Source organism: Coccidioides posadasii, chromosome 3, assembly GCF_018416015.2.
Source record: "Coccidioides posadasii str. Silveira chromosome 3, complete sequence".
NCBI classification, from domain to species: Eukaryota; Fungi; Ascomycota; class Eurotiomycetes; order Onygenales; family Onygenaceae; genus Coccidioides; species Coccidioides posadasii.
In genome coordinates, this window is record NC_089409.1 from 5,721,683 (window position 1) to 5,745,624 (window position 23,942).

The following is a 23,942-nucleotide window of genomic DNA, read 5'->3' on the forward strand; positions in this document are numbered from 1 at the left end:
GATATTCCTACACAACTCCATTCGCCGTACTGACTCAGGCCTCGACTTATGCTTCGTAGTTCCAGGGTCGTTCAAATTGATCTCTTGCAAATTCAGCTATGACTAGGAGCCGACACCTACCTACAGACTATCACAAATAGGATGGCTGCAAAGTTCGTCCTCCGCAGTAAGTCAGGACCTATACATCAGTCTTTCACAAGTAAAGAAGGGAAAGAAGGAGACACGAAAACGATGCACACCCTGTCTCGATCGCCTAGATAGCTGATTTCTACAGATGTCAGAGCAATCACCATGGCTCGCCGCGAAACATTTCTAGATTTTTTCGAGCTAATTTTCCTCATAATGTTGTCCTTGATTAATTTAACGGTGATGCTCTTGTCGCGTTTTATACGCTCACTCCCTTATGTTCTTTACCCTTACCTTCACCCAGTTGGGTTGGTTACATTAGTTGTGACCCTATTTTCCCAGAAATTTCTGCAATTGACATTCCTGATCGGGAGCTATCCTCGAAAATTCATGCTCTTCCGCAGGCTTGAGCAAGCGAGGACATTTGAAGAGTGGCGAGACGTTGCGGTTGCTTTGGATGATATTTTTGGATTGAGTGCATGGTACGTGGTCCAACGGCTTCCTCTCCGAGACAGTGTCATATCCCTTGGATATTGAATCCAATGCACTTCCATTAGCTTACCAGTGTCGCAACTTTGCTTTAGGCGCCGGGAGCCGGAAAGTACCTTGTATAATTATCGGAACATCACAGAACGACTGGATAAGCTACGCAGGGCAAAGGATATAGATGATCCTCGAGTAGTATGCAATACCATCCGGACAGGATTAATTCGGAACATGGTCAATATCGCGGTGCCAGAACTATACAATAAAGCTTTTGCGGGGACAAAGGACTTGATCGAAAGCTACGCAGCGCAACAAGTGATATCCCTGCGTTATGTGATGCAGCTACAGACAAGCCCACCACATCACACTGGCTTCAATACTCAAGCCAAGCTTGATTTTATACGTGGTGCAAGGCAAGGCTTGGGTAGGTCAACTTTGCTGTTTCAAGGAGGCTCTATCTTTGGCGCCTGTCACATCGGTGTTGCGAGGGCTCTTTATCGTGAAGGATTACTCCCTCGCGTGATAACTGGGACGGCCACAGGAGCTTTCGTCGCAGCTCTATTATGCATTAGAACGGACAATGAACTAGAGCGGTTCTTTGAGGGAGAGTATCTTGACATAATGGCTTTCGAAGAACCGAGAGCATATCATAGCCTCGACTGGTTCCATATATTTTCTCACGAAGACGGATATGGTTGGTTCCAGAGTCTCCTCCGCAGAATTATACGCTGCTTAAATGAGCACTACTTTCGGGATCACATCACATTGCAAAATCATGTGCGAGCTGCTTTAAGAGATATTACTTTTGAAGAAGCCTACAGCAGGACTAAACGTGTTCTGAATATAACTCTTGCAATGTCGACAATAGGAGGCGCTCCAAATCTTCTAAATTACATCACGACGCCCCATGTGGTAGGTGGACTCCTGATCCCCGTACTTCTTCAAATATCCTTGGACTAATAGGACTGTTAGCTCATCTGGTCCGCTTGTTTGGCTTCCAATGTGTCCTTTGCTGCCGAGGAAGAAGTCACAATCTGGTGTAAAAGCGAGACAGGGAAGATCGTGCCATGGAAACCAGTTGATAATCTCAATCTTCATTCGTGGCATACGTTCCGTTGTCGTTCTAAGGAATCGCCTCTGCGCCGCCTACCGGAGCTTCTGAATGTCAATCATTTCATTATTTCACAAGCGCGACCCTTCATTATTCCTATTTTTGGTGAGGCCACTCATCGTCCTGGCGCCAAAGTTCTGGCTAGAAGGTGGAAGATATTCCGCCTTCTATATACGCTTTCAAAGGTGGAGATCCGCTGCCGCCTGAGACAACTAGATAGCTTTTATTGCTTGCCTAATTTGCTCCGTTCAATCCTTATTGAAGAGAACATTCCAGGTTCATGCATTGTGCTTTTACCACAGATTTCGGTTCAGGATTTGACAAAGGTCTTTAATAAACCAACTAGGGATACCCTTAAACACTGGGTCTTGAAGGGAGAACGGGGGGTGTGGCCGTCAATGAGTTCGTTGAAAGTTCGCTGTGTGCTTGAAGTGGAGCTAGAAAGAGCTTTTCAAGAATTGACGAAGAAACTGGATAACAATTTGCTCACCTGGTAGCTTATTGCGATGGAGCAGAAGGCCTGGCTGGGGAATTATTCAAGGGGTATGGTTTTATTGTGTAATGCATACTTTTGCATCAACAGATTCGGAAGTGAGCCTTGGTTTTGAGGGCTTTAGGGCATCAAATTTTTGCTGCATTAGTATCATCTACGGCGTACGCAGCAGCCAATAATTCTTCTACAGTGCTCTCTCTCGACGTTACGCATTTTTGTGGTACTACAAATACCCGGTTCGGATTCTAAGCGGAAAATTGGTATTGTGTTTCTTTCATTCTTCTTGGTATTTACGCCCAGATTCCCGAGCATTGAGGGCTTTCATGCGTCCATGATGCAGGATCCTTTGTTGAGTCCGCCGACACCGTCTACATTGCTTCAAAGGATCAAATTACGGAACCGGCAGTGATTTGCGGGCTATTCAACTACGCCCAGGCTGAACGGTCTCTCGAAGCATAAATACCAGCCTGCAGGCCTCCCCATGATAAATTTGATAGAGCATGTTTTCCTAAAGTGAAGACTTCGTAGGGGAGTTGCGTTGGGCCCGCGCAATCGGCCTCTGAAAGCTCTTTTTGGAGAGCTTCCTTCACAAGCGGTACTCCTCCTCCTCCTTAGCCGCCAGCGGCATACGAAGCGAATCTTGCTATTGGCAACAGTGGCATCCTCGCCAGGGGTGTGTTGCGACACCTTTTCACCACTTACCATATGTGTGTTGTGGGCCTTTCATCACTCCTTGCCACTGGGTCGAGGAAGCGGCACGCCCTAACGAAGGATCGGGATAGGGATGTCACCTCGATACTCCTCTGGCTTCGGGGGACTCGCTCCAACGGTCTCCCATCGACGTGCGTTTTGCAGCGTCCCGATGGAGAGACTGCGCATCAGCAATGGCTCGGCTTTTCATGGGTTGTGGCTCGGCGGAAGCATGACAAGTTGCTGCGCAACCGGGTTCCTGGCGACTTCTTTGAAAGTATAATATCCCGTTGGAAGGCGAGATCATTTGCCAATGCAACGTTGCCTATGCTTCGTGTGAGGCCTTGCGGATATGGCGAGGGGGAGCTGCGGGCTAAACAGTTTGAGGACTTGTGGGAACGGACCTGGTACTTGCTCTCGCCTTCACCTGTCGATGTGATCTAGATACAGTATCCCCGAGGTGGCGCATCGTTTACGCCTCTTGTTCAAAACGACTGCAGCAAGCAATGAACGAGAAAGGACGCCAACGGGTTTTGTATCGATGCGTACGCTTCCTTCGCGCGTTTAGGCCTTCCGAATACTCTGCATCGGGCATACTCTGGGAAAGCCATACAGTCGCTCTAGAAACCAAGCTCAATGTGGGAGCCTGCGTTTGCTCGCTAGACTCATGACATGTGCTTCCTTGAAGGGCTTTGGTTGTCTAGATGGAATGGCCTGCTGGATGATCGATGATAGGAATGCCGAATTCTAAATTCATGCGAGTCCTGTGTCAGGATTGGCTTTGGTTCACTACGGGTCCCAGTTCTTGGATCCGGCCGCCATAAATTCCTTTTGGGTCCTCAAGCAGGGGCGTAGGGCATGGTTTGGTCATCTCAAGCTCGTGGAAATTTCTAGCGTTGGTTGCGACAGTCAATGGCTTTTGTTTCCCGATATAGAGGCACTGGATGGCAGTGGCAGATGGAAACATCAAGACGTTGGTTTCTGCCAGTTGGAGGCTTTAATCCTAAAGCCATGTGCTGTGCTCCGCCGCTCGAGCGGCCGTTGAAACCAGACGTCACCTTCGCAAGGAAGGATTTCTCCCCCCTCCTCTTTTCCACTCGAATGGCGTCATATGAAGGACACCGGATTGATACCTACGAAAACTTCAATCCAGGAAAATCCCATGGTTTCCAGCTTACTCGCCTTAGGAACTGGTTTCATCCCTGTGCTGGAAAAACAATTTAACTGCGGGCTGTAACTAATCTTCCGAGGTCGATGCTCTTTACAATTGGGAATCGCGCCTTGATAGGGAGAATCAAGTTTATTAAATAATAACAACAAAGAACACTGATCCGAAAAACATCTGTACTCCGTATACTCCGTACCTTTTCCTTTGATCAGAGAGACGGCATTAGGGGCTAAAATTAGACATCTTCTCGTGCATCCCGGCGCTAGCCCTATTGTGGATAAGTAACCTTGCGCAGCGTTGCCCGGCAGTAAATTAACTTTAATCCGGACCGATGATTCTGCCATCGAAAGCGGTCAAGAAGGTTGCTTCCACGATCGTGAAGTCACTGAAGCAGGATGGTTGAAGCAGCCACAGCGAAAGCTCAACACTTCCTGTTCCTTTCTCTTCTTGACCCCCTGATCCGTTGGGTATGACTTGTGCAACATATACCTCGTCCTCGTCTTAGCCAGCTCTCAGCCCAAGTTCCGACTCCTTCGAATTCTTCCAGCGGTTCCTCACTTGTTCACGGAGCATCCCTTCCTTCGCAACAAACCCTGAAACGTCAATGCAAGATAAGAATTTAACTCTACCGCGTTCGCTGTCACTATATATTTGTGGAAAGCACACCGATTCTGTGCGTTTCCTGATTGACCTTTGGCCTTTGCACGAACGAAAGAATGGCTTCCCAACTAGCTATGATCGAGGAGACGATTGTTGGTTTAAAGAGAGCCCTCGCTCGAGAGAGATTAGGTTGGCTCATTCTTTGCCCCATCGAAAACAAATGCAGTTTTGGGAAGATGCTGACCCTCGTTCCATAAAGGCCAGGATGCGTACGACGAGCCAATCACTCAGCCAACAAATCGCGGCAATAAAACCAGACTGAATTCTAAATACGTCCATGAAGGCGCACTTGGAATCATGAACGGCCAGGATTATTACCGAATGGTATGCTAATTGTTGGAGACACTTGCACTTTGAGTGAACTGCTTTTGGATGTCTTGACCACGTCTGACATGCTTTTATGTTTGCACAGAAAGTTGACCACGCAGGATACACGCGACATATCTTGCAATACAACCCTCCGCGATATGATTTTGAAGGTGATGAGCTTGATGATGATGATTCTGATGCGACAGCCGACGCAGAAGCCGCAGAGGAGAATCCATATTCTGGCATAGCTCTTGAGAGTGAGTCTAGCCCCAACCCCGGTGTCTAGCGCCTGAGTAAATGTTACCCAAATATTCAAAGAGCTAACCCGAGTGAATCAATCGTTATAGCCCTCCTTGCTCCAATAAGACACCCTTCAGAACTTCCGGACCATCCGTCGATGGCAGAACCCTACAAGAACAAGGCCATATTACACATGGTTAATCTCATAGATAAAAGGCTGAGACAGGAGCGATATGCGCTCTGGCAGGCGAAAAAGGTTCACCGACAATTACTGGGGGATGCTCCTTGGATTCCTTGCGGAGCCGTAGAGAAACCCCAAGATAGAGCAGTTTTTGAACCCGCGTTCCTCCTACCACCAGATCTCCAGCCGCTCGTCACCAATGTCCCCGAATACACCACATCTTCCATTCGCCGTTCCTCCGAAGCCCGACCCACTACTCTAGAGCAGAATCCTCCAGAGGTTGTCGAACTAAATTCCCGTGCGTCCGTTGAAAACGTTTCCGCTCCGAATGCACCATCTGGCCTAGATACCGAAATGGTGGATGCCCCGGTTGACGAGGACAAAATCACGGATGCTCAAATGGAGGATGTCTCCCTGCAGACAGACAATGCTGGTAAGAACGTAGCGGAACAACAGAAGGGGTCGGGACCAGAACACAGGGAAAGCCACGCCGAATTGATGCTAGAAAAGCAAAGTAACAAAGACCCAGATGGTGCAGGATTCAATTCAGCAAGCGAGGACAACGTAAAAGAAAAGGAAGAATCTGTGCAACAGGACACCTCGAAAACTGGAATGGAGGCTGATAACGAGCTCGACGGGAGCGCCATTGATGGCGACGAGTTACCCGAACCTCCACGCCGAATGACTACGCGTGCACAGGCAAATCAACTGCCCCAGCCGTCAGATGCAAGTCGAGCCACATCACCAAAGTCTTTCGGGGAAGCAACAGATGCTACCGATGTTGAAGACGACGATGCAGTACCTCACCCACTATACGAATTCCCATCTATAAAAATAGACCGCAACTGCGGCCTTGCACCATTCGAAGCGGAAGAAGCACGTCATTTACTCTGGGCCTATATTCAGAAACAGAGTGAGACAGTCCGCTTGTTCGCGGACATTTTAGAGATGCTGCGTAAAGCATACCGACTGAAGGAAGACGTGTTCGAATGGTGTAAGGCAGAGGGCCATGTCGGCGAAATGAGCGATGGGGAGGATTGGTATGACAAAGAGAAGTGGGGGTTGCCGGAGGGGGAGGACTTAAAAAAGGGTGCCGATGAAGAGGAGGCGGAGGTGGAGGAGGGCCGTGCAACAGGCAAGAGAGGACGACGGAGGGGGTAAGGGAGATGACTACATACTAAATTCCCTTCTACTCATAGCGACGGGTGTTTCAATCCCTTTCCATGGCTTGAATCTTGTTGCCGGATTTCTCTGGGGCGCGTTTCGCCTACCACCGGATTTTGCATTATCAGGCGTATTTCTGAGGCAATGGGCTGCTTGCGGTTTTATTATATCGATGCTATTTGTTGATGATGCGAGCGCCGGGTCAAATTCCTCCAAAAAGATCTGTGCCATAGAAGCTCGCAGTAGTATTTATTCATGTTGGTATTTCCCCTGATTCTTGACAACGGAGCAATGTGACCAACAGTTCGATCAGCGTCCTCTCTAATTGTAAAAAGTGAGATTTGATTGGACAGCGTAGCTCTAATTTTGCCTCTAGCCCTCGAAGGGTCAAAAGTTAAAAGGGTACCTTTGTACAAAATAGTGGAGGTTATAAATTAGCATTATTTTTATCGCACTCTTTGCTACTGTGAAGCAACTGGCGCTATAAAATTGCGACAAATCTACTTGTTTGTTGGGGCAGTAATAATAGTGTCTTCCTGCCGATGTTTTCCACCGTGGTGCTGGGAGTTCTATTTCGGTCGATCGTTGAGGATGCACGAGAGTTTGGCTCGAATGCATAGCTCAATGGTCGGTTGTTCCAGCTTCTTGCTCTGCCAGATAACCTATTTGCCTTTGCCATCACTGGCCATATGATAGCCGAGATCACTGTTGAAGTCTCGTGGAAATGACCAGTTCGAGGGAGTTGATCTGCCCCCGTTTCCAGGCGAATAATTCGACGTGCGGTAAGACCCGCTAAGCCCGCTTGCTGTTTTTCCCGGACTTTGCCCTGTCTCGATCGCGCTTCGCGTAAATTTCGGCTGTGAAAGGGCTATGCGAGAGCGATGTGTTAGTTTAACGATTGAGTAAATATAGCGATCGTAAACCGAGTGAACGACATACTCCTCCCATTTCAGGGCCAACCAATACACAATAAACACTTCCGCGGTTAACACGAGTCCTGCCACCTTCCCATAGTAGAGCGCGACAGCTAAAAAGCTCATGGTGCTGCCCCAATACATCGGTGCGCCTGAAACGTTGAACGGAAACCCAGTGACAGGCGCGTCCATCAAAATCCCGAAGTAGTCACCTAGATAGGTCCCGGTAAGGCCCAATGCCCACATGCTGGAAACTACCAGGGTATTTCCCACGGCAAAAAGGCCGTAGGCAACGTAAGGTTGGTGGACAGGCGCAAAATATGGTTGATCCTTGAGGGCTTCATTGTAGAGATTATCACGGAATATCCCTAGCGAGAAAATGACTACAGCAAGGAAATAGCAGCCATAATAGGGACTACCAAAGATGCGAGTTAAGAAGTGGTTTCGGTATTCTGTGGTTGCGTTTGGACAAATAAGTACTTGCAGTGGCAGGGTGCAACGAGATCAGCTTCGTTAGCAGCGTACCTTGTCGAGCAACCACACTATCGAATTTGTTAGCCTGATCAATGTGGAGGAATCAATAAATATAGCCAGTGGCTTACTTCCAGAAAATTGGATTAAAAGCAATGGCAGCCGCAGCAACTGTTCGCATCATGACTGTCAGCACCCACTTTCGTCTAAAGTACTCGAGAGTACCTTCGCTTTTGAATAGACAGGAAACAGGCGACACTGCAAGTGGAGCAAGGGTATCGCCATACCTTTGAAGCTAGGCTGGTTGAAATCGACAAAATCCGTCAAGGATGGCATGTTTTCAATGTCGTTGGTGCAATTGAGGGAAGTTGAACGGGACAAGTTACCTTGTGTGAATTGGTTGTTGGGATTGTTTACTTTTTTCTCCCGCAGCGCCAAGACCATATGACGTAAGATCTGGCGAGCATTACCCGGAAATTTGTAAACCCGGAACAGCTCTGCCACGTGATCCTTATCCTCGCGGGCGGCCCATCAAGCTGGTCTGCATCGGATGGCATTCACTCATTGAAGGACGACGCAGCGAAGGAGTGCGAAGCGAGTTTTCTAATCTATGCCGCTTTTGAGCTAGCAGTCATGGGGTCGACCCGAATATCGCGTCTGAAAGAATGGCCTTAGGTCGCCGCGATATACTCATCGCTAGCTTTGGTGGCCTCCTTGCTTGGGGTCTGCTCGTTGAATGGCTACCTGTCCTTCGATTTCTCGGATATTCCTTTGCTTTCGGAGCTGCTCTCACGGCTCTTACTATTGGAGCCCTGGTTGTACTCACCGTTCGTGATGGGTTCGACCATCGAGCAAGGCCGGTCAGCCTGGCTGGCACGTCCATTGCCTTTCTTTCCCCTCAGAACTGGGAGGAGCACTGCGGGAGCTACCGAGTCGATGTGAAATATCAGCCGGAGCCGCTCTACCCACAGTCATTCATCGTCTCCGCTGCTCTCGATGAGCTACTCCAGTTCGCCATAAGAGACTTCATCCGGTCATGGTATGGAAATATTAGCAGCAATCTCAAATTTGCGAACGAGATTGATCGTGCAATAAGAACGGCGATTCACAATCTGCGGGCGAGACTGGAAAGTGAAGATCTCGTGGAAATTTTGGTGTCTCGAATTGTACCCATCTTGACTGCGCATTTTAAAGAATTCGATAAGGCCGAGAGAGCCGTGAGAGGGAAGAATCTTACGCATAATGTCACGGAGTCTGAAGAGCTAGATATCGCTATTGCATCCAGGTACAGAGATGGCAATCTACACCCCGCCACGTCACCCTCCTTTCCCGATAAAAATAATGCTCAGCAAAATCACCTGCGGAAAATCGTTGTCTCTCTACTTCCTGGTTTGGTACCGTCAACTTTACTCGATAGCCGGGCAGTATCAATATTGATCAGGGAAATTATAGCTTGCGCCATTCTCTTCCCTTTGATGGACCTCCTAGCCGACCCGGATTCATGGAACCAGCTTGTGGAGGCCTATGGCCAAGCAACCATTCAGGACCGAAAGACTGTTCGAAAGCTTCGCGCCGCTCTGGATCAGCATGCCTCTGCGATTCCGAGGTCAAAGCGGTCGCAGCAATTTCCTAAGCTTGCCCCCAACGATTCAGAAAGGGACTTTGAACGTTTCGTGAGAGCTATACGACGATGTAACAATTTGTCCGACGCTAGAAAATTTAGGAGTCACATAGCGAGTCAATTGAAACGTGAAAATATGATCGACGGTCAGGACCAAGTTTATTTAAGACGCCTTGAGACGGGGAAAAGAGTGCTTGATCAGAAAGTTGCAAAACTCTCAGCGCTTGGCGGCCACTCTAGCCCCCAGGTCAACGCCGACCTACGTTACAGCTACATATCTAAACCGCACGAAGTTTCTTTGGTGGATATTATGCATAATGCCTCGGGTCTGTCGTACTTTATGGAATACATGGATCGGCACCGTCTTATGTCCTTAGTACAGTTCTGGATCGTTGTTGATGGATTTAGGAATCCCTTAGAGGATGATTTTGGAGATGATACCCCGACAAGATCCGTCACTTGGACGGCAACGGACCGAAATGACATGATACTGATCAGCGAAAACCATTTATCAAAGCCCGAACTTCGTGTCCCCGAAGAGTCACGAAAAGCCGTCAAGGAGTTTATTAGCGCCGGCAAACGGGCCACCCCCGAACAATACCGTAGGGCTAGAACAGCAATACTAACTACGCAGTCAATGGTGTTGGAAGAAATGCAAAACAAATACTATCCGGGATTCCAGAAATCGGATCTGTATTACAAATACTTAGCCTCTGATGAGGCAGCTACAGTTTCCTCTGCTCCGTTAGAGAGAAAGGTGCTGAACCGGTCGCCAGCATCCGATATGTTTCCTGCCGCATTACAAAGAACTGGTTCTCAGTCCAGCTGTCAATCCCGCGACATGCGAAAACCCTTTCCCGCCAATGAAGCACCTAAATTGTCCCTTTTAACTGATGCCTTGCCGACAGAGAGGCGGTCCTTGTTGGACTCGCCTCGCGCACCTTTATTTAGTGATGAAATAGAGCCTGACCCAATGGAGTCGTCGACATACAGCCCCGGCCAGGGATCTCACAATGGAGATGGAGAGATGCAAGATAGTCGCATAATAGCGAATATGGAAGCTGCATTAAACGACATAATGAGCAATGAGCCTCATGAAATCAAACCGGAAGAGTCAAAAAGCGGCTTTGGATCACCATTCTCGTTGCCGTACCCTGTCAGAGATGGAGATTCCGCGAGAAGTTCTTTTGACTCGACTCGCCCACATGGGAACCTTCCAGAGAAGCCGAAACCCAGTATAGCTTCATTGGGTCTTGTTAATACTTCTTCCCGAATTGGTGTTTTCACAGATGACGATCTATTTCCAGACCAAAAAAAATTCATTGAAGACGAGTATGCAGATGAGGTCATGGACGAAACTCAATCACCTGAAGATGAGATACATGAAGCTGCTCCGGGTGACCTTGGTTTGACGGAAGCTATTTCTGCTCTAAGTGCGGATATAGAAAAACTCATGTCACAAGAAGCAATCGTCGGCGCTTTGACTCGAAAAGCTGAGTTGACGAACAATACCGCAGAGTTGCGAATATTGGGAAAGTCCAGGTCCAGTTTACAACGAGAGATACGTCGAAAGGAGATGCAAAGACAACAGTATATCTTACAGGAGAGTGACAACAGCCTTTACGGCCGCTCTACGGTCCAGATCAAGTCTATTATAGTTGGCAAAGAGGAAGATGGCCGTGAATACGCTCTCTGTAAGCATATCTACTTCGTTAATTTCATTTTAAATACGTATTGACGCGGTCTTAGATCTCATCGAGGTAACTCGCAAAGCTGGCGAACAAATGCCAGCTGCTTCGTGGGCTGTTCCCCGTCGATATAGCGAATTTCACGAACTCCATCACCAACTTCGAACACGATACCCGGCTGTCCGACCTCTCGAGTTTCCACGCAGAAGGGTGGTAATGAAACTTCAAAAAGACTTCTTACATAAACGCCGTTTAGGTCTTGAAGCCTATCTGCAACAGCTTCTACTCCTCCCGGACGTCTGTCGAAGTAGAGAACTTCGTGCGTTCTTATCCCAGCGTGCAATCCTCCCTGCCACTCATTCTTCCGGCACTCCACGGGAAGGCGAGGGCCGCGACCTTGTGACCCGTATCTACAACTCCGTTACCGATTCTGTGGACGATATTCTTGGTAGTATACCCGTCTTTGACCAACTATCTGCCGCCGGACAAAACCTCATATCCGCCGCAACGACCCAGCGTAGCTTCACCCCACAACCGGGGCTTATCACCCCCGAAGATAGCCTTACAGCGGCCGAAGCCGAAGCTGAACTCAGTGCGTTCGAAGATCGCGAGCTCGAGCCCTTCGTCAAACCAATTTGTGACATTTTCCTCGAAATCTTCGAACTCAACAAAGGAAACAATTGGCTACGAGGCCGCGCCGTAGTCGTGGTCCTGCACCAGCTCCTTGGTGGCACCATCGAGCGGAAGATTCGCGACAACGCCAAATCCCTAGTGCAAGATACTGCGTTGCTCCGCTACATCTCCTTGATCAAGGACACAATGTGGCCTGGTGGAAAGCTCCGTGAAAACAAGCCACGCACCCTTGCGGAGAAGATGAAAAGCCGTACCGACGCCAGTGTGGTGTTAGCAACACTCATTCCGGATTTGGCAGGGAGTGTTGTGGGTAGAGCTAATGCCCAGGCGGCTGCGAGGAGAATATTTGCCACGACGAACAATCGAAGATTAAATCTGCACCTAGCGTACGAGATCCTAGATGAGATCGTTGAGGTGTTGCTTGGAAGCGGGAGATGAGAATGAGAGTGAGAATCTCGTGGCTAGCTACCATTCTCTCTAGATTTTGTCTCTCCCTCGTTCGAAGGCGCTCGTGAATCAGACGTGCACGGTCGGACATCCTAGCTTAGCGGCAGGCCACTTAAAACTTAGTTCCCGCTCCCCAAGTCAGGTGTGATGCTAGTTAATTGCATATCCCTTTCTCTTCATTTTTTGGTGATAAATAGCCTCTCTCCATGCGTCTGTAATTAAATGTACGAGATACCATAACAGTTTAATTGATATGATACAATGCCCTTTTTCACGGGTGCAAGCAGGACGGACGACTGGTTCTTGTTGGTGACCGACAATCCTTAAGAGTCTACTTTATATATCTATTACAAATGGACACAGCACGGTGGTGGATGAGCATCTGATCCATCAGTATTCCTTGAGCTGAATGGATATGAGTCCATAGTAGATACAGATACATCGTGTACATGCCATTGCAACCTTCCACGCCCATACCTATCATAACGTTCTGTGCCGGCGATGCAGAACCAAAAGATTCTAACCATACTTACACTGAGTCGGGTCTATCTGCCAAGTGCGATTCGCTAAAACGCAGCATGATATCACTAGGCTTCGCCCTTCCTCTTTGCCTTTTTGCTTACCGGAGCGCCTTCCTTCTTCTGATGTACGATCAATCTTGTCCAGGATTCTTCCTTATCCCACTCGAAACCAGCGAGGATGGGATTGTCAAGCTCATCATCTGCCTGTACGCAAAGGTTGTCAGCAATCGGTCCGTATTAAGCATATACAGGCCACCTGAGACTTATACAAAAGATTGGTGCACAACACATGCCTTCTTCTTAAATTGCTTGTATATCGCGTCCAAGGCATCTTTGATTGTAACACCTTTTAGATTTCGGGCAGTGACTTGGAGTCCGAGAGGGAAGTGAAGGTCAATTTTCTTAACAGGAGGCGTTGTGAGGAGCTTCTTGAGAGTGTCTTTCTCATCCAGGCTTGCAGGTGACGTGTTGAGTTTCCTATCGCATGCTATCAGCCATTGAACAGACAAAATAACCTTGAAGTTGATGAGGTAATAACATATAGCTGCCTCTTACCAGTTTAACTTCTGAGTCTCTGGTGCAATTTGTAGTTCAATTCCTTCCTTCTCTGTGAGAAAGGTTACGATGTTAGCAGGCAGTTGGGAGCACAAACCCCTCAATAGGAAAAAGCATCAGGAAGTAAGCATACCTAGGTCGTTAATGTTCATGACACCGTTGTCCTGTGTGACACGTTTTGAGGCCTTTTTGCCCTCTGATGGGGAGGTTGAGAGACCTGCAACGGCAGAGTCGACCTTGGTGAGTGGTTCGGACATGTTTATGAGTCGAGAATATGCTGAGATTGAGCAATCTGTCAGTTAAAGGTATTAAAGGATCAATGGTTTGAAACGAAAGATAAGACGAGGTGGGTGGCGGTTGGGAGAGGACGTAGGTATCAAGCTTGGGAGGTAGCTTACCTTGGAGCTTGGGAGAAGCTGTATAGATGGGCTGTCTTGGAAGACGGATTGAATCGGGAGAGGGATTAGATGGGTGGTGAAGAGTGTAGTGTATGTGTGTGCTGTGCGAGAGACAGAGAGAGTGCGACGACGGGGTAAATGGGAGTCAAGTGATGGGGAGAGAGGAGAGAGGACGGAGGAATCCCAGCCGTCGAAAGCGGGGTTTTGGCCCAGCCGAAAGGGGGAAGGATACCATGCGTGACATCCGAGTGACCATGGACTCACGCCATTATCCAAGACACACAGGAGGTATCCATGAGGTATATCTACTGGCCGCCACCATCCGGCGCGGCAGCTCCAAGCGTGGCTGGCGGTCTCGTGACCAACCCTGGGAATGCCCGTTAACCATGGTGTCCGCCCGGGGTGGCTTGCTCTCAAACCGTCCACTGGGCATGGGCCGGCCTTGCCAAACGAAGTGCGGGTTGGCACAATGGCCTCATAAGCCCTTCGACTGCGCGGCCATACAGACGAACATCAACCACCGCTGAGCCAGCTCTGGAGCAGTGTTCTGGAGGTACTTCTAGAGTACCGCGACATCATCGGCTCCACTTCGGCCCATCAACATCATGGGATCTGCCGGCTTAGCTAATGTACCCCGCATTTTCGCCACGCTGTGAATCCACAGCACTAGGCCAAATCCGGAGTAGCGTGAGGACGGAGCCAACAAGCCAACCCGCCGGCTGCGCGTCTTGTGCCCTTCACTCTTTTCTTCCAACGAAGAGGCATCGCAAGACAGGAGTTGGCTTCTGTTCAGGAACCAAAACAATGAGCCCGATAAGCCAGACTATTCTGATAAACAATAACTGTTGTTGTGATGGACAGTTACGTGATCAATAGCCTGCCTTTCGGCACTCGGAATCGCCTTCTCCGAAGTCGCCTCACTATCAAGGGATTACAGCGCAAGCCTTGAAGGACCTATGGGATGCTCGCTGGATAGTTCTGCGTAATTGTCTTGGTATGACGCTAGCCGAAAATAAGCAGACGCTTTGAAATCCAAGCAACCAAAAAGACGGTCTTCTTCCCTTCTGTCATCTAAGAATGACCGACTACCTTTTTGGGCCTGTACGGCTCTTCCAAATATTTCTCTTCCTCCTCTGTCAAACTCACTTCTCTTGCTGTTAAAGCCTCATCAATCCGTTCAATAGAGCTGAATCCGATGATAGGACTGGTGACCCTACTCTTAATCCAAGCTATAGCGATCTCACTCATTTTCCTCCCTTTCTTCTTGGAGATCTCTTCCACTCTGCGGATAATTTCAAGGTCCTCCTCGGTAAGATTGTTAGTCTTTAGGTACAACTCAGCTCGAGGCGTGACAGGTTCGACGGAAGGCGGGCGGGCAAGGAAACCTCGTTCCAGCGGAGACCACTATGATCACACATATATAAGTTTCTACTCCTCAGCAGTTCAGTGTTGAAGAATGGATGCCGCACCGGAATGAGTCCTACACCTGTTTCCCTGCAGAATCTGTTCATTTCCCGCTCTTCTTCTCGGTATAGGAGATTGTACTTGTTTTGCATGGAAATGAATTTGGTCCAGCCGCGCTTCTCCGCACAGAATTGCATCATCGCAAATTGATATGTGCACATCGAGCTTGCCCCAATGTATCGGACCTTTCCTGATTTCACCAAATCGTGGAGTGCCTCCATGGTCTCTTCAATAGGAGTTTCATCGTCGAATCGATGAATCTGGAGCAGATCGATATAATCCGTCTTGAGCCTCTTCAAAGAGGCGTTCGCTGCAGAGAAAATTGCCTGGCGCGAGAGCCCTATACACAACTATCAGCATAATCATTCTGAGTATTTCGATGCGGAGCAGCAAACCAAGTTGATTGACATAATCTTTGCTACGAGCATACACCTTGTTTTGTCCAAATGCCATAACATTGTCGTGCTCGCTGACAACGGCCCAGCATTTGGTCATGATCACCAGTTTTTCGCGGGGAATGCTGTACTTTTCAATGGCTTTGGCGATAATTTCTTCTGAGATGCCATTTGAATACACATTGGCCGTATCCCACTGGGGGCTATATTAGCTTCTCTGGATGTCATCTCACGGTTTACATTGGAAGGGCAGCAATACAGTATTTAAACCCCTGTCGTACGCAGCTTTCAAGAGAGGAAGGGCCTATGGTTTGACCCTTGGTGTGAGCAAGATCTAACGAATCCTCGCAGACTTGACCGTAGGGCATGATACCTTGTCTTCCTCGATCACCCATGGAGCCCATGAGGTCGAGCCGAAACTCATAGCTCCAAGGATTGGGACGGAAACTTTCAAGCCGCTACGACCCAATTTTCGATAATCAACCTTGGTGGACTTGATGGATTCCTGAAGGAATGCGGGGAGATTTGTTGCGGCCATTGTTGTAACTAGGTGACGAAGAGCAAAGAAGGATATTCCTGCAGCCGAAGATATATTCCTAGCCAGCTAAATTGGAATTGCAATTGAATCCCGAGGGCCTTCAACTTGTACAGAGTCTCACTCTTAAATTTTGATCGGAATTCTCGTCATGATGGGATAATTAGTAATGTTTTCGGGTTATCAGTTCATAGTTTCCCCGTGGTGGGGGGATCGGTCTAGTTGTCAATAGTAACTAAGCTCTGGTACCTGGTGGATGAGCGATTTGAGAACGCGTTCACACTGCTTTGCCGGCGACAGCATTCTAAGCGGTCCGGCAGTTAAAAGCGGGTTGCTGCGCTCTGATCTGTGGGCCGGGACCGTTGAGGAACGTCACAAATCCGCAAATGACTCCTCCGCACTACGGAGTACCCAACACCGCCAAGTCGAAATTCCTTCCTGAAGCCTATGGTTGAGTTGTACTTGTAATTACTCCATACCCAAGTTTATTATCTAACCACCTGGCAACAACCACAGAGTGGTTATCCACGGGCTGATACGAAGTACAGGGTGTGATATGCATTATGTATGTATGCCTCCAGCGGGGGCTTCTGGCTTGCTGAAGGAGGTACGGCGTACTGAGTACTCCGTACAACTGCAGGTAAGCTCGCCTCTCACGTGACCAATATAAAAAGGTTCCGAAACCTCGTGACTAACAGTTCAGTGAGGTTAGTCATCATAGAAGCTTGTTTGACACGTTTGCATCCTCTGACCATCAGCGAAAGATTCCTGAACTCGACGAATCGCACGCTCAACCTCCATCCTTGATTCAGCTTTCTTTCTGTTCCTTTTGCCCCGTTTTTATATTACAGGGTTGATTTGCATGCTATCTGGTGTACCGGTTTCTTTCTTTCATATCAGGACGTTGAAGCGACGCGGAACCCACGACTACCAAAATGTCGTCAGCCCTCTTTGGCTCCACCACCAGCACGACAGGCGATCTCTCTAAGGATGTTGCCCTGTCCTCGCCCCCGGAGGATAGCATCTCCGATCTCGCATTTTCAAGTGTTAGCGACCACCTTGCAGTGGCATCATGGGATAAGAAAGTCCGTATCTACGAGATCAACGAACAAGGAATGAGTGAAGGGAAAGCGCTGTTTGAGCACCAGGGTCCTGTTCTGAACTGTTGTTGGTCGCCTGTACGTATTCGAATTCAGCCTGCTGTCGTTTCTCCTACTCAGGTCCTGACATGTGTTTTACATTGTAGGATGGGACCAAGGTTGTCGGTGTCGGTGCAGATAAAGCCGCCCGTATGCTCGACTTAGCTGGCAACCCCAGCAATCCTGTTCAAGTCGCAGCGCATGACGCGCCTATTCGATGCTGCCGCATGATTTCAAATCCAGCAAATTCAAGTCAGCCTTTGCTCGTCACCGGCTCGTGGGATAAAACTGTAAAGTACTGGGATTTGCGACAGTCTACGCCCATTGCGTCTCTCGATTGTCAAGAACGGGTATACACAATGGACGTTAGGAACAAGCTTCTCGTCATCGGCACAGCAGATCGATATATTAATATTGTGAATCTGGACCAACCTACAAAGTTCTACAAGACCATGCAATCGCCCCTCAAGTGGCAAACAAGAGTTGTCAGCTGCTTCACGGATGCTACAGGATTCGCAGTTGGCAGCATTGAGGGTCGCTGTGCGATTCAGTATGTTGAAGACAAGGATTCTAGCTCGAACTTCAGTTTCAAGTGTCACCGCGAAAGCCCCAGTGGCTCCACAACCGTCAGCAACGTCTATTCGGTCAATTCCATCGCCTTCCACCCCACACACGGCACATTCAGTACGGCAGGCAGCGACGGAACGTTCCATTTTTGGGATAAAGATGCCAAGCACAGACTTAAGGGATTTCCCAATGTCGGAGGGACGATTTCCTGTTCCACCTTCAACCGTAACGGGAACATTTTTGCCTATGCAGTGAGCTATGACTGGAGCAAGGGATATACTGGCAATACTCCACAAACTCCGAATAAGGTCATGATGCATCCTGTCGCCGCAGAAGAAGTCCGACCTCGCCCTTCAAACGCACGCAGGACCAGATGATGCGATATCGTGCACCCGATTAGTTCTAATACAATAACCAAGGACCACCAACATGCATTCACAGAAGCCCTGCGTCTTAGGATCTAGAAAGTGCCGTTTACTCCTATACGTTAGCACACGTCGAAGCAGGCCGGCCACGATTGAATAATATACCATTTCCATAACAGTGCATGATGGCTGTTCCCTGAGCATGTGCTGTTTGCTATGCCTTTCCTTCCCGCCGACTCCTTTACCCTAAAAGCTGTACCACAAACGCATTGACCATTCGTGTCCTTTCCACCTCTGATTTTGATTATTCTGGAATGACCGCGATGTTTGGACATGGTATTCTGGCTGCTGTTATCTCCCATTTGAGTATGATTCCCTTCGTTGCCTCTGGTCAGTCTACGAGTTTCTTTCTAGTCCTCAAATAGAATAGGTATGACAAACTTCACCACGCAGGAGGGGGTTAAGAGTATAGAATACTTCTACACCTCTCCCAATAATCAGGCAACTATTGCGCAGATACCAGTCTTATCATTTATGTCTAGAACCCATGGTATACATAATGTATATCCATCTATGTTTTCTCTAAAGGAAAAAGGGCGACATAAAAACTGAAGGGAATAGAAAAGTATTTCCCCAATGTGTCAGAGAGCATCAGAAAAGATAATCACATCATATCATAAGAGATAACCCACGGAAAAAAAAAATACTCTTTCATCGCCATTGACAAGTATTAAGATGTGGGAATCGTGACCTGGGCAACGCCATCAGTAATCTTCTCCACCGCTTCACCCTTCTTGTCTTCTGCTGTTGCAGAAACAGCTTCTGCACCTCCCTTTGCAGAGGTCTCCACACTCTTTCCCACGCGTACATCCTCTTTATCTCCCTTGGGCTGCTTCTTCTTCTCCTTCTTTTTAGCCTTGTTTGCGGCCTTTTTGGCAGCCACTTTGGCAGCTTCTTCCTCCTTCTTTCGCCTTTCGGCCTGGGAACCACCAAACATTTCCCGCCATTCATCAGCCTTCTTGACGTCGATGTTAGAGAAGAGATACTTTGCTTTGCCAATCTTATGGCCAGCCTTGATGGCAGTGGGCTTCCAACCGTCCTTGAGGTCTTCTAGGGATGGGATATTTTTGAATGGAGCATTTAGTTGTTCGAGAATGGACTTTGATGTTGCGGGGAGGTACGGAGAGAAGACGCTGGCACAAAGGTGAATTAAGTTAGTCACTATGCCGACCACGGTGGCAGCCCGTTCTGGCTCGTTGGCAATGAGAGAATTGTCGAGTTTGTTTGATTGAATGAGGTTGTTGCCGGCTTCAGCGACCCTCATAGCGGTGATGAGCCCAGCACGAAGGTGAACCCCTTCCATTTCTTCAATGTACTGGCGGAGAATGGCTGTTACATCATCTAGAACGGGGTTGAATGATTCCGGAATGGTAAAATCAGGCACAACGCTGCTGTAAGCTTTGGGACTCGCTATCAGTTTGACAACTCGATTTACGAGGTTTCCCAGTTTCGCAAGAAGCTCTCCATTGTTGGCATCGATGAAGGAACGCCATTCAAATTGGGTATCGCCAGTTTCTGGTCGGTTCTTGAGAAGGTAGTATCTCCACACATCTGGGGGAATGCCAGTGTCCTTGGCATTGTTTCCAAAGACACCGATACCGCGGGATTTGCTGAACTTGCCGTTCTCATAGTTAAGATATTCGGTGGTGCTAAGGTGGTGCAACATGGTCCAATTGTCCTTTGTTCCTAACTGGCAGCCGGGAAAAATGACAGCGTGGAAGGGTACATTATCTTTTCCGAGGAACTGGTATAATCGGACGTCCTCTGGATTTCTCCACCAGAGCTCCCAATCATCGGTGTAGTTGGCCGTTATGGAAGGATATCCAATACAAGCCTCGAACCAGACGTAAAGAACTTTGTTGTCATAGCCTTCGAGAGGAACCGGTACACCCCATTTTAAATCTCGCGTAATGCCACGATCTTTGAGGCCCTCCTTCAGCCATGATTCAGTAATGACTCGACTGTTTTTCGGCCAGTCTCCTTTCTCTATAGCAGGGCGAACCCAATCTTCAATCTGCGGCTGAAGTTTATCCAATAGAAGATGAATATGTTTCGTTGGACGGCTAACTGGTGTCGCGCCGTCGACCTTACAACGGGGATTAATCAAATCGAAAGGATCCAGGAGAGAGCCGCATTTATCGCACTGGTCTCCTCTGGCATCATCGTAGTGGCACCGGGGGCATTCGCCCTCCACATATCGGTCTGCTAAAAAGGATTGGTGCTTTTCGCAAAATGGCTGTTCCGCGGTCTTCTCCTCCAGGTATCCATTCTTGTAGAGTCGCTTAAAAATGCTCTGCGATATTTCGGTATGCTTTTGCGTTGGAGTCCGGCCGAAAAAGTCAAACCCGATCTCGAACCATTCATAAACTTCCTGGTGAATTTTGTTGTATTTGGCGCATAGCTCCTCGGGCGTCACACCTTCTTCGAGCGCCTTGGTTTCCGTCGCCGTGCCATATTCGTCGGTTCCGCAGACGTATAGAGTCGGTCTGCCACAGGCTTTGTGATATCTGCTCCGGTCTGCTTAGTTTCGCTGCAAGGATTCATCGGGGCACTTGGACCAACCTAGCAAAGACATCGGCACTAAGAACGGAGCCCACAATGTTTCCGAGATGGGGAACGTTATTTACGTAAGGCAAGGCGCTGGTAACGAGAATATTCCGTTGGCCCTTCTGGGGCAGGATTTTCTCTTGGGAGCCCATATTGCTTGTTCGATGGGGAGTTAGTTGTTGCAGACAGGGGGAACGGGGGGGGTGTTTTCTGAAATGGCGGGGGCGGGGAGACAAGAAAAAAAATAAATTTCGGAGCCGGAGCGGGAGAGGAAAGCTATTGAGTCATCCACACGCCGAAGTGACACAACTTTCTTTCCATGTTCCTTGATTTGAGAGATATTCCCCCGCAAGCAAAAACTTCCTTATATTACGACGCGCCAACATCAAGCATGGACATTGACAGCTTACTTGACTTGGAGGAGACCTTCTACGCCGAGGGGTACGAGCTCGGATTTAAAGACGGAGAAGTCGCCGGCTACAACGAAGGATGCGTATTCGCGGTTGAAAATGGATTTGAAAAATTTCAAGAGATGGGAAGACTATACGGCAAGGGAATAATTTGGGCGAAGCGATTACCCGGGAATCATGGCTTGTTACACGCTTCCAAGAGCTTGAATGGCGCTGCTGAGGGCGCTGAAGCAGTCTCCACGAATACCCCTGATCGTGATGATGTCCACCTCCCTGACCTACCTCCCAACCCCCGACTAGAGAAGCATCTCGCGGCGTTTCTTTCCCTGGTGGATCCTTTGACGCTTTCGATGGAAAATGCAGAAGAAGCGGTCGCTGAATTCGACGAAAGGCTGAAAAAAGCAACTGCCAAAGCCAAAATTATAGAGAAGCTACTGGGGGAAACGAGTACAAGTTTGGGGCACGCGAGGCAGGGTGTCGGATCTGATAACATTGAGGATATTGGAGCGCTTCCGCCGAGAATAATACAAGAAGACTGAGTCTCCTTTTCGCCAATCTTTATTCACGAGTGCCCTTGCAACCTTTGCCGGCCTTCCGGGTCTGCTCTTAAGACGTCGCTTGGATGCAAAGTGGAAGACACACTTAACCGGCTGGCTAGAATTACGAATGGACCTACCATTATGCTCTTCGAGGGAAGTATGCGCAGCCGCAAGGCCACTAAAGCATTTCTGCCCGGGAATGTGCATGCGTATATGCATATTCCACCTGTGGCAAACAAGCATATACGGAAACGGAATTCGGAAAATTACGGGAATTCTTACTCCTGAAGAAGTGGAGGGGTTCGAGTCTCGGGAAATATAGCACTATGGGCAACTCTCTGACCGGTTGTTAAGTGGCTGATGATACTGTTGCGAGAATCATGCCCGCGACAGTACCGGTTGAAAGATTGCTATAACGGGCAATCTGGTAACTTAGGGGTTTGTATAGAGATAGGTAACTAGATATAGAAACCATGCTACCATGTAGACCAATACGCCGTCGATGGATATTTTCCGCGTTGATAAACAGTGCAATTACACAGGATGTTTTTCAGTCGCTGTACTGCAAGCTTCTAACTGCCATTGCGAGTACCCCTTCCCTCGTCTTGTGACCGCCAATGAAGCCGCTCGCATGAGTAAATATGGCTCCCTCGGGGATCGGGGCGAGATTCTTACTCTTGGTTTCAGCAGCTATGACACCGTCAAGGTCTGAATCTCGGACTCCACGCCAGGGCGCGGGAAGCGGCTTCCTAGATTCGAAGCTCGATTCGTCAACGGGGACACACTGTATCCGCCACTTGGCACCTGGATCTGTGGACTCCGGATAGAGGACATAGAATGCTTCTTTTCCAAGCCTTGGGTCGTCGGATGGAGCGATAGTGGATGCTCCCGGAGCGTTTACCTCCAAGTTATATAGGTGCTCCTTCCACGGCACCCCACCTTTTGGGAGCAAGATGATTCTGCCAGAGGGATGAACGTCAAACCGGGCTTCATAAGCGGCTCGCACAGTTTCTCGGGCAGGTAACCAGGAGCCAGATGCAGCACGGAGCTTCCTGACAAATGTCTCTCCGATGAATTTGCTTGCCTTGGCGAAGAGGCCATCCTCGTCGAGGTTTTCGATGGGATCTGGCAGATTCATATCGCCGATTAGGGAGCCAATATTGATTCCTCCATCGCGAAAGCGCTTCTGCAAGCCTGAAGCAGCAAGCGCTTGGGGCTCATAGACGGATATGCCATTATCATTTGCGTCCAGGGCCTCAATGAAATCGGTGTACAACTTTTCGTAGACAAGCTGAACATCTTCGTGGTCAATTGGCTTAGACATGTGTTGGGCGACAATTGCCTTCCCAAAGTGCAAGTATACTAGGCCAGCAGACGATAGTCTCGTCTGATGGTTTGGAAAGGTGTTTTGAAAAGTGCGTTGATGGTGATCATAGCGATTCCTTGCCGGGTCGTATTCCCCACCAACATCAACAACGGTGTGGCAGGCGGCCAGCTGCTCTGCATCTCTGGTGCGAATGAGGGGCGAGGAAGAATACGTTGGCAGCATCCGAAGAAGATACACGGCTAGGGCCTCGTCTGCGTGGAAATGCCCACTAGAATTATGTCAACATGCTTTCTCTGACAAAAATTTCAAGCAGACATAATTACTTGTGGGTGCCGATCAGAGGACCAGCTGCCTTGAGTTTCTTCGAAGCTGATTCCTGTGCCATCCTGAGCAGTCGAGAATAAACGCGACTCATAAATCGCTGCGGAAAGAAGGTGGTTTCCGAGGGGATCGTAAGAACTTGCAGCGACAAGCAAATGGCGCGCCGGGTGGTTGAGTGGGTGAACGAGTTAGCTAGCTAGTTGTTTCAACTAGTTAACCATTCGCCTATGACGTGAGAATGCATCTTAGCACAGCTAGGATTGATGAACCAAGTCTTAATAGCCGGCGAGAGGTTACCCCGGGGGAAGCACAGTGTTTCCTAGCAGGCATTACACATCTTGATATGTATTTAATGTTAGAGTACGGGAGTAATTGCTTAAAAAGCTCATTCTAGCTC

The 23,942-nt window shown here is 48.7% G+C and overlaps 10 protein-coding genes across 11 annotated transcripts; 5 read left to right on the top strand and 5 right to left on the bottom strand.

Moving 5' to 3' along the window:
- Positions 1–35: 35 nt before the first annotated feature.
- Positions 36–2,390, top strand: D8B26_006834 (uncharacterized protein). The gene is made up of 4 exons (XM_003070261.2): positions 36–166; positions 275–608; positions 711–1,524; positions 1,585–2,390. Exons 1-4 carry the CDS (start codon positions 142–144, stop codon positions 2,218–2,220), a joined length of 1,809 nt encoding a protein of 602 aa, XP_003070307.2. The 5' UTR covers positions 36–141; the 3' UTR covers positions 2,221–2,390.
- A 2,387-nt stretch (positions 2,391–4,777) lies between these two features.
- On the top strand, positions 4,778–6,917 carry D8B26_006835 (uncharacterized protein). Its single transcript, XM_003070262.2, has 4 exons — positions 4,778–4,863; positions 4,934–5,058; positions 5,147–5,300; positions 5,391–6,917. Exons 1-4 carry the CDS (start codon positions 4,791–4,793, stop codon positions 6,623–6,625), a joined length of 1,587 nt encoding a protein of 528 aa, XP_003070308.2. The 5' UTR covers positions 4,778–4,790; the 3' UTR covers positions 6,626–6,917.
- A 132-nt stretch (positions 6,918–7,049) lies between these two features.
- Positions 7,050–8,349, bottom strand: OPI3 (Phosphatidyl-N-methylethanolamine N-methyltransferase; the record flags this gene model as incomplete). Its single annotated transcript, XM_003070263.2, has 5 exons — positions 7,050–7,496; positions 7,568–7,994; positions 8,068–8,084; positions 8,145–8,184; positions 8,301–8,349. 5 exons carry the CDS (start codon positions 8,347–8,349, stop codon positions 7,421–7,423), a joined length of 609 nt encoding a protein of 202 aa, XP_003070309.2. The 3' UTR covers positions 7,050–7,420.
- A 233-nt stretch (positions 8,350–8,582) lies between these two features.
- On the top strand, positions 8,583–12,665 carry MDM1 (Intermediate filament protein). Its single transcript, XM_003070264.2, has 2 exons — positions 8,583–11,328; positions 11,384–12,665. The coding sequence occupies exons 1-2, from the start codon at positions 8,679–8,681 to the stop codon at positions 12,391–12,393; spliced, it is 3,660 nt and encodes a 1,219-aa protein (XP_003070310.2). The 5' UTR covers positions 8,583–8,678; the 3' UTR covers positions 12,394–12,665.
- A 105-nt stretch (positions 12,666–12,770) lies between these two features.
- D8B26_006838 (uncharacterized protein) lies at positions 12,771–14,143 on the bottom strand. 2 transcript variants are annotated; one of them, XM_066125310.1, is made up of 5 exons: positions 13,877–14,143; positions 13,612–13,755; positions 13,479–13,530; positions 13,193–13,400; positions 12,771–13,127 (listed from the first exon to the last, which is right to left on the bottom strand). In XM_066125310.1, exons 2-5 carry the CDS (start codon positions 13,733–13,735, stop codon positions 12,990–12,992), a joined length of 522 nt encoding a protein of 173 aa, XP_065981392.1. In that variant the 5' UTR covers positions 13,736–13,755; positions 13,877–14,143; the 3' UTR covers positions 12,771–12,989. The 2 variants fall into 2 exon arrangements, with proteins under 2 accessions (XP_065981392.1, XP_065981391.1); XM_066125309.1 differs by lacking the exon at positions 13,877–14,143 and having other exon boundaries at positions 12,771–13,400; positions 13,612–13,840.
- Positions 14,144–14,840: 697 nt separating this feature from the next.
- On the bottom strand, positions 14,841–16,273 carry D8B26_006839 (uncharacterized protein; the record flags this gene model as incomplete). Its single annotated transcript, XM_066125311.1, has 5 exons — positions 14,841–15,280; positions 15,346–15,680; positions 15,736–15,931; positions 15,995–16,039; positions 16,109–16,273. 5 exons carry the CDS (start codon positions 16,271–16,273, stop codon positions 14,948–14,950), a joined length of 1,074 nt encoding a protein of 357 aa, XP_065981393.1. The 3' UTR covers positions 14,841–14,947.
- An 817-nt stretch (positions 16,274–17,090) lies between these two features.
- Positions 17,091–18,826, top strand: GLE2 (RNA export factor gle2). Its single transcript, XM_003070267.2, has 2 exons — positions 17,091–17,448; positions 17,517–18,826. The coding sequence occupies exons 1-2, from the start codon at positions 17,206–17,208 to the stop codon at positions 18,351–18,353; spliced, it is 1,080 nt and encodes a 359-aa protein (XP_003070313.1). The 5' UTR covers positions 17,091–17,205; the 3' UTR covers positions 18,354–18,826.
- Positions 18,827–18,935: 109 nt separating this feature from the next.
- MES1 (methionine--tRNA ligase mes1) lies at positions 18,936–21,149 on the bottom strand. The gene is made up of 2 exons (XM_003070268.2): positions 20,964–21,149; positions 18,936–20,908 (listed from the first exon to the last, which is right to left on the bottom strand). Exons 1-2 carry the CDS (start codon positions 21,098–21,100, stop codon positions 19,072–19,074), a joined length of 1,974 nt encoding a protein of 657 aa, XP_003070314.2. The 5' UTR covers positions 21,101–21,149; the 3' UTR covers positions 18,936–19,071.
- Positions 21,150–21,339: 190 nt separating this feature from the next.
- D8B26_006842 (uncharacterized protein) lies at positions 21,340–21,955 on the top strand (the record flags this gene model as incomplete). The annotated part of the gene is made up of 1 exon (XM_003070269.2): positions 21,340–21,955. One exon carries the CDS (start codon positions 21,340–21,342, stop codon positions 21,895–21,897), a length of 558 nt encoding a protein of 185 aa, XP_003070315.1. The 3' UTR covers positions 21,898–21,955.
- On the bottom strand, positions 21,367–23,832 carry D8B26_006843 (uncharacterized protein). The gene is made up of 2 exons (XM_003070270.2): positions 23,548–23,832; positions 21,367–23,492 (listed from the first exon to the last, which is right to left on the bottom strand). The coding sequence occupies exons 1-2, from the start codon at positions 23,637–23,639 to the stop codon at positions 22,448–22,450; spliced, it is 1,137 nt and encodes a 378-aa protein (XP_003070316.1). The 5' UTR covers positions 23,640–23,832; the 3' UTR covers positions 21,367–22,447.
- Positions 23,833–23,942: the final 110 nt, after the last annotated feature.